This window comes from Melanotaenia boesemani, chromosome 4 (genome assembly GCF_017639745.1).
Source record: "Melanotaenia boesemani isolate fMelBoe1 chromosome 4, fMelBoe1.pri, whole genome shotgun sequence".
NCBI classification, from domain to species: Eukaryota; Metazoa; Chordata; class Actinopteri; order Atheriniformes; family Melanotaeniidae; genus Melanotaenia; species Melanotaenia boesemani.
Window position 1 is genome coordinate 32,100,237 of NC_055685.1, and position 9,011 is coordinate 32,109,247.

General features: G+C 39.6%; 1 protein-coding gene across 1 annotated transcript; it reads right to left on the reverse strand.

Moving 5' to 3' along the window:
- Positions 1–1,261: 1,261 nt before the first annotated feature.
- best2 (bestrophin 2) lies at positions 1,262–7,574 on the reverse strand. Its single transcript, XM_041982698.1, has 10 exons — positions 7,342–7,574; positions 6,825–7,223; positions 6,641–6,735; positions 4,690–4,923; positions 4,229–4,383; positions 4,029–4,106; positions 3,332–3,484; positions 3,164–3,244; positions 2,789–2,943; positions 1,262–2,566 (listed from the first exon to the last, which is right to left on the reverse strand). Exons 2-10 carry the CDS (start codon positions 6,974–6,976, stop codon positions 1,795–1,797), a joined length of 1,875 nt encoding a protein of 624 aa, XP_041838632.1. The 5' UTR covers positions 6,977–7,223; positions 7,342–7,574; the 3' UTR covers positions 1,262–1,794.
- Positions 7,575–9,011: the final 1,437 nt, after the last annotated feature.

Below are 9,011 nucleotides of genomic sequence, written 5' to 3' on the forward strand. Positions count from 1 at the left end.
AGTAACTTGATGTAATTTCCCAGCTACCAGACTCTCATAGTGGGAAAGCAAGGTCCACACAGGAAGAAGAGGAGAAACTGATCCTGATTGCCTGGCAAAGCATGGTGAGAGCACTATTAAAATAATAATAATAATAAAAAGACAAAAGAAATGACAGTATCTCTAAAAGCTTTAATAAGGGTTGATCATTTTAGGTTTCTCTGAGGCAGAAAGAATTTAAAGGATCGGTGGAGTGTAACACCTTGTACTTTATGTGTCACATGTCTGGAAATCAAATATATTAGCTTAAATTCAATAATATCTGTCTCAGTCAAATTACTGACTGTATTTCTTCTTTGTGTGTGTCAATTTGTCTTGTGATTGGGGTTAATGTTTGTTATAATTAATCAAATAGTCCCACTTTCTACTTTATGAGAGATACATTTTGATGCTTTTTATACCACATTTGCTCCCCAACTAACGTAAAACCCTCATTCCCAGTTACAGGGATTAAGCCATGGTCTCGTCAGGTTTCCATATTTGTAAAGTTTGCTGTTATTATGTGTCTTGTTCACTCATAGATTTGACATAACTGCAAGGCAAACAGTAGATTCATAATGGTAGAAACTGTAGCAGCAAGGAGTGATTTGTGTACCTGTTTGACCAGAAGTATCTGGTGTAGACATTTTTGGTTAAAATGCCTAAGTTGAAGTCACAATTTGATGGAAGTTGTTGCCTCTTGCAGCATCACAGCCTGAGAAAGGACTGTCCCAGACTGCCTCAGTCTTTCCTGGCTAAGCAGAGGCAGTCCACCCACGCCAAAAGGGTGTTCCCCACCCAGCTGGAGCCCAGGTAGGAGCCCTAATGTGCAGGAAAAGCTGAACCCTGTAATGGGCAGGATGAACATCTCAACTGCATCGGACAGTGAAGATTTCTTACTCTGTAATGTTTTTGCTTGGCTGCTATCGCCCCCTGCTGGTCAATGTTGGTACCTAATGGATGTGTAGGCCTTCGAAAAAGAGAGCAACTGTCAGATGTTATTTGTGTTCTTTTCTGTAAATGTTTTGTCTACAGGCAAGATACCATTTTAATAGTTAATAAATGTGGAAAAAATGTTCATCTTACACGCTGTTTATTCAAAACTTTTGTGATTATTCATTTTACTCAATTTCTGTTTAAATTACAAAGTTGCAAATAAAGAGGATAATGCATGAACAATAATTATTTTTAGATAACCAGGATGAATTAACTAAACAAGAATAACTGCAATAACTGTTCTCAGTGCTTTTACAACTGCTGATGAGTAATTTGTAGACGTATACAATATGCAAATTAGGAAACTTGAGCTTCCTCTCTTCTTTTCCTTAAACAATAAAATGTTGGTCATTCCCCTCTGCTTTCAGTATCCTTATTAAGCTATGCTAAACAACAAAGATGTAGTCACTGTGATGAATTTACAGAGATTAAATTGAAGTTTTCTTGTTGCAAACATTTGATAAACACATAAATTTTCCTAAATGTAAATTGTATACCTTTAAAGTCAATAGATAGGACCCACATATATAAACATTTCTCACCTTTCCAGAAAACATGATTGTTTTAATTGTGTTTCAGGATTCAGCAAAAGTTTTTATGACAAAATCAGGGAGTGGATTTCATTATGAATTGGTTTCCAAAGAACTGTGTGGCCTTAAAGGTGCTGTCAGGTCTCAGATGGAATTCCCGTTTGAATTACTCATTTAACTCATGAAAATGTGTATTCAATACCATCTAAGTTTCACACAGTCAAAATTTCATGTGAACATCATGACCCATTTAAGACCCCATGAACTCTGAGCCCATGCTCACACTGCGAAAACGCTGCTGCTCGTTGTAAGATGGCACAGTGAGAAGAGATATTTTATTTCCACCAAGAGATGGTTTGGGGATGGAAGGTAGAGCCCGGTGGTGACTGATAGCTGGCTGGGAGCTGCAGTGCTCCAGGCTGGACTGGCCAGCAGGGTGAAACAGGAAGGCAGAGGGGTGGCGGGAGGTGATGGGGATGGCAGAGGCCGGTCGAGTAGATGACTCTCTGGAGGACTGAGGTGGGGGAGGAAGCAGTGAAACAGGAACTCTGGAGCTCTCCCCCTTCTCTGCTTTCACTCTTTCTCTCACCAGCCTTTCTTCACTAGTTTTGCTTTCTTCTTCACTCACCTTACCGGTGGGAGGGGTCCCTCCTCGTCTGTCCTGCTCCTTCCCAAACTGAATCTCCAGCAGAGGTGTTCTGACACTCGTCTCCTCCCTGAAGCTGCATACTGTGCTCTGGGTGTCCTGCCCCAGCCCTGATGGCAAAGACCCCCCTTTACCAATTTTGCAACTGTCCTCATCTTCGTCATCACTAATGCATTGGTCAATACTGGGTGAGTGGTGCAGCCTCTGGAGCTGAGCTGAGGTGCGGCGAAGGGCCCCCCCCATAAAGCCAGAAGGGGACGGGGCTGCATTGAGTAGGCGATTGAAGAGGGCCATGTTGGGGTGGCGGGTGCCTGACTCCTCCATGTTCTCAGCAATTTCCTCTAAAGGCTGAAAGTGCATCTCCTCCTTAGGGATCCTGTCAAATGGTAGCATAGTAATTTATATTTCAGGCTCTGAAAAAAAAACATTCTTTACTTTTCTTTTTATTTATTTTTTTGTTTATTTATTTATTACTTTTTGTCAAATCTAGACAAAGAATACTTTCATTTTCCTCACTTTGTGGGGGGATTCCAGTTGAAGGTGTCATAGTCAGAAGTGGAGTACATGTTGAATGAGAAGGTAAAACACAGAAACTTACGCCATGTCAAAAGTGGACCCCTGGAAGGAGGGTTTGCGAAGAACAAAGAGAGTGGCTGCTGTGTAAGGTGGCCGCGGATTGGAGTCGTCCCAGTAACGGTCTCTCTCCATCATCGGCAGATCTCCGTACATTTCATCCACCGCCATCATAGACACCTGCAGCACGACATGCAAACGGATGCATGCACAGATGAAGTAAACAAAGTGAACTTAAAATGAAAAAGGTGTGAACAAATATGAGTTAAACCTGATGGTTCAACAGACGTTAAAGTCTCATATTAGCAGAGAACCTGTGTTCAGACATGGAAAACCTGTTGAAGCAGTGTTTGATATTAACTCCAGCAACAGGAACAGAGTAGAAAAAGCATAAAGAAACCTGGAAGTTTCTGTCAATCAGCCAATTTGTCTCAAAGTCATCATCATCTTCTCCAAAAGGGTTGATCAGCTGCTCTGCAACCTTGAAAAATAAACATCAGAAATGAAATCTATCCACCATTAAACCACCATTAAACCAAACCAAATTAACTAAATGCCTTATACTGACCTTCAACCATCCAGCATAAAAGAAGAACTGGAGCAGGGTGAAGATGGGCACATAGAGGTCCAGGTCATGACCAGGATAACCCTGATTGGGGTCCAGGAACTGACGACCAATCAGACACACCAGGAAAAAACTGTACACCGCCAACGTCACCACCTGTGGGACAGTTAGATGCAACTGGTCACAACCCTTTGCTTTTCCCCAGTTAGTCTTCATCAGCTGCATAAACATGTAAAAACTGTCTTAAAAGCTGCTCTAATTGGTGAAAGATGGTGGAGGGCAAGCTACTTCTTTGTCTAAGACACACCAAACTGACCACTTGGCAAATATTATGGAAATTATTTCATGGTTATTGTAACAATGACAAAAACATAGAAAACAAAAGAGGCTTTTAAGAGTTTAGAAGTCCCTTAGATACGGGCTTTGGTAGTCATAAAGATATATGGCACACTGAAGAAGAGGGGGAAACCCTGAAGTGCGCTTGTCCTCTTAATATCAATATTGAAGAAGGTCACTGTCTGTCTTTTGAGAGATCCAGCACAGTCAGCAAACACACCTCTGCTTCAGCAGTTTTGTTATTTCAGCTGTAACAAACTCTGTGAGAATGTGTTAATATTTGTTGAAGCTGGAGACTTAAAGATGACACAGAGACATACCAGACAAAAACAAGTAGTCTTTAAACTGAAAAGTGAGCACTTACCTGCGTGTACACCAGGGGCACGCTGATCATGTCGTAGTGAAAAAGCATGCTGCACTTCCCTCTGAATCCGTTCAGCTCCTGTCCACACACAGACAGAAACTTGTTGTCTTTTTCAACCTGAATCTCTGGCAAAAACAAGACGTGCAGTTCCACATCACCAGCTGGCCTTTGTAAAGGTGTGTGTGCTTGCGATGCTGCACCTCCAGTAGTAGCTTGAGAGTATGATCGTCTTTGATTCTGCCCTCACAGCGAGCCAAGGCGGCCAAGTTAGTGAACCACACGCATGGGATCCAGTATTTGTTATAAGGAGAGTGGAGACCCTCGAACTTCTTTCGTTCCTCCCTTGTCATGAATCCTGCACAAATACCAGAGAAGAAATTTCACTCTTTGAGATTCATGTATGTCTTAAGTAAAACTTGGCACAGAAGGATTAAAAGTAAGTAATATACACTGTCAGTTTCTATCTATCTATCTATCTATCTATCTATCTATCTATCTATCTATCTATCTATCTATCTATCTGTCTGTCTCTCTCCATATATATATATAATATATATACATACATACACACACACATATATATATATATATATATATATATATATATATATACATATATGTGTGTGTGTATATATATATATATATATATATATATTCTCACCAGCCTCTACCACATGGTCCATGGTCGGAAAACGTTTGAAGACGGCAGTGCTGACAGAGCGGAGAATGAGCAAGGCAGACAGACTGGCATAGCGCATCATGGTGCGTCTCAGCAGGCGGCCACGTTCATCTGACCCCTGGAGGCCCCCCGACAGGACACACATCAACCTGTCGGGGAGCGGGATGCTGGTGTACTGGCTCCACCAGCGGTTCACCACCAGGGTCACATAGAAACCTGCAAACAGCAGCAGAAACAACGGTTACGCCTGCTAAACAGTAGGTTTTTGAAAAATCTCTGTTCATTGTTTGATATAATTCCACATTAATTTATCACCTGTTGATATGTAAGTATAAGCAACCTTGGGAGGAATTACTAAAAGGATACCGACACTTCCTGCATAGTTTTGCCAATTTAACTTTGTCTTGTGGTCAGTAAAGAGCTTCTTTTGTGTGTGCATGTTAACTTGAACTCTTGTTTTTTTCTTGAGAAGGAAGACTTTTCAGCCTCGGACTGGATGAGGTGCATTTCTCAGGCTTTTTAATCAGTCATCACAACCTGCTTTCAGGCCTCTCTGTGCTGCAGACATTTCAGGTTTCAGGAAGAACATTATAGAAGGGAAATCTCAGCCCCTCAGTAACTTGAACCAGCTTATTTGATCCTGTCAACAAACATTATTCTCAATCGATTCAGTCTCTGAATAAGGGTCCTGCTTCACAAGTAATCCTAACATTAACACTTCATTTGTTAAGGAATGTACATTAAGTTTATATTAGATTCATGACTGATACAAATTCAAGTAAAAAGGTCACACAATTTTTGTATTTACCTAGAAAATGTTTGCAGCTGAGCATGAGTGTGTGTCTCATTGGAGAACATTGTTCTGTTTTCAAGTAGGTTGAGCAAAACTGTTCTGTGTAAAATCTTGAGAAACCTGTCACTTCTTTGTGTTTGATGGATTATTTCTCCCCTTTTAATAATACCTACCGGTGTAGTATTTTACATTGCATCCTAATTAGTTACCTTTACAACCAGGTATAACTTGCAAGCATTGTGCTTCTGTGAAATGAGTAACACAGCTAAAATGTAGATAGTGAACCCAAAAATGCACTAAAATCCCCTGCAATATTCTCTAGTTGGTATCCACTCTTGTTCTGAGTTTCTTGGTGGATTGGATGAACACACTGTCCCAGTAAGAAGGAAAAAATAAATATATAACATATATAATAACATATATTGACCCTTTTTACACAATCAGTGAGGAAAATCCATAAAGCCAGGTCATTTTTACTTTTTACTCCCAAATTCTGAAGGTACTCCGTGGTGATCCTGGTTCTCCGGGGGAGTATTGTCATCCTGGAGGATGAAGTTAGGTCCCAGATTCTAGAGATATGGGATCGCACTGGCTCCAGAATCTCTCTTCAAAATGTCTTCTTATCAGCAATATACATGATGATTTTACAGTGGCGGTCAAACATCTGAGAATAATACTACCTGCCAGCTCTTGAATCTCAGAACAAGAAGGAACACAAACAGGAGAATATTGCAGGGAATTTTGACTATTTTTTAGAGTCACTACCCACACGTTTAGCTGTGTTTCTCATTTCAAAGAAGCACAGTGCTTACAAGATATACCAGGTTCCGCAGGTGAATAATAAGGTTTTCCAACCATGTATGATACAATAACAAATGTTATTTTTTTAATGGGAAAAATAATCTATCAAACACAAATTTCTTTACTTTTTCTGCTAAGTTTATACTCTTCCAAGCAGTCAGAACTTGTTGCACTCTGACAGTAATTTTCTTCTATCACAACCATCATCAACACAATAAACTCATCAAACAGGGTTCTGTTGTGCAGCAAAACCCATAGAAATTAGCTTGGTGTCCATATTTACATCAAAATATGCAAAAATTAAACAGCCAAACTCTGAGAGACCCCCAAAAAGCTTACCCAGCACAAAGGACATGGGGATGAGGCTGGCATAGTGGTTGCAATAAATTGCCAGTTTTTCAAAATACCTCTTCTGGTCATCATATAGGAAAAATCTGAAAAAAATTAAAGCCGTCTGAAGTTTATTAATTACTTAATGCATTGAAGAGGTGGTAGACATCTAAAGCAGCCATGTCTGTCTCACCTGTAAGTAATGCTGATGGCAGTATACATGGCAAAGAAAGCCAGGAACTCTTTGTAAAGCACCTTGTAGATGCTGCCTTTCCAGGCTAAAAGCAGCTTAGAGAAGCCGCAGAATCGGGCGTTTGCAACCCTGGCTGTGTAGGTCACAGTCATGGGTGACTGACAGTTTGCAGATAGTCAGTGTAAAACAGCTCTGTGGGAGGAATTAAGGGTTGTTTTATTAATTAAATAAATTCACATGGATTAGGCCATGAGTAAATGTCACACTGTAAAATGTAATATTGGCTTTAATTGAATATATTTAGCAGCTATAACTTCATTTTAATCTATTTGTTATAAATACTCAAATTAAATCAGTCAAATGTACTTTGGAGTATAAAAGGTTGAATAAATTGATGCACTTAAGTTGACTCAAAGGAAATAAGATGAGTTTAAATGGTGATGAGGAGTGTCAGTGCACAATGCTGTACAACAAACAACAAATTAATAACAAAAATTAATCGTATGAAACTTTTTACATTTAGTTAAGTAGCTTAATGATAGTTTAAATTACCCAGAAGCTTTTAAAGTAACTTTTACTTTTATTTGGCTGATCAGTAATTCACAAAAACAACGTATGAGGTTTTCAGTAAGTTAAAGATCTGAAATGTCTATAATTATATCCCCATGTACCAATCATAAAGACTTAAATCACTCAAAAAATACATCTCTTATTAGTTTTTTTTTTTTCTCACGCTGTAAAACCTAGCCAAAGAAATAGTGTTTTAAAAAAAAATTATTTTTTTAACATGGTCCATATTTGGCCCCTTACAAAAATGTAAAAGTAAGGATAATATGCATGTATGTATAGCTGTACTGTTCACTATAAAGTGATGTAATAGGCCTCAGAAAATGTATTAAATATGATATGCATGGCATTGAAGGGTTGAGTTATTTAGCAAGAATGAAAAGCTAAAGCTGCATCTTTGATGATCTGTACCTCCAAAGATACAATTATATAAGCAGCAGCACTTTGCAGAGAAGTCTGTGGTCTGAAATTACTTTAGCAGAGATCACACCAAGTTCCTGCTGCAAAGCAGAAAGAGTCGTTTTCATCAGTTATTCTAAGTAAGGTGAACATGAAATCATCACGAGTGTTAAAAGCAATATTTTGTGGCGAATCGCCTCTAAATGGATTTGATCACATCAGGTTTCTTGTGAAATGCCATTTAATTATATCATACTCAGATTTATCTAATTAATTTAAACCCTTCCAGCTCATTCGAGTTTCTAAAACTTTATTTCTTTGAGGCAACAATTTTACATATGATCTTATTTTATATTAAGTCAAAGCCAACTGGTTAGATTTTACTGTGCAATGTTGGCTACTACCAAAATGACCAAGCTGAGCTCTCCTATCACAAATCCAAGCTGAATTATTTTTCATTTAGCTTTTGGGAAAAAGAACCAATGCATCGTTTTACCTTCTGAAGTTGTTTGATGAGAAACCTAGCGCATCTCCGTGCGTAATTGGCACCACTGGAGAAATGATTTCATATTTCCACTTGGCAGTATCGTTCTCACTGTACCTCGTTCTGTGTTCACAAGTGATCTCTCATCGAGTAGATAACGCTGACATCCTTTGGCGTCAGCTCCGCTAACTCCTGTCGGGTGCATGGCAGTAATCCTCGGTGCCTCTACGGTGCGTCCAGTGGTCAGTGCGCCCCGGGGTAAATCCCCAAAACGAAGAGGAGGAGCTCGTTAGTGCGGCCCCCGACCGGGAGAGCGGTGCTCGGTGATGGACCACAAGCGACAGGCCGCGGGGCCAAGGCACAAGGAGCGCGCAAGGCCGTACAGTACAGCAGGGGAATTATGAAACGGGAACAAGTGGACCATGGCAAACCTTCGTGTTAAGTGAAATGAAAACAACAAGCAATTTCCTAGTTACAGATCTGAAATTGCAACTTGTTGCAACTTAAACAGAGAACTAATGTAGTGTATCATCCATTACATCACGTGCTTTTACTTTCACAGCATATTCCAAGCAGAGACAATAATTTACTGTCAATATAAAAATATATTTAGTAAATATTTCTTTCCATTTCCAACAGGAGCTTGTTTGTGCTTCCAAGATGCTTTTCTTCATGCTGTGACAGGGAAAAACCCACTCCAATTAACAGAAGATTTAACCTTCTAACACAGTAGGCAG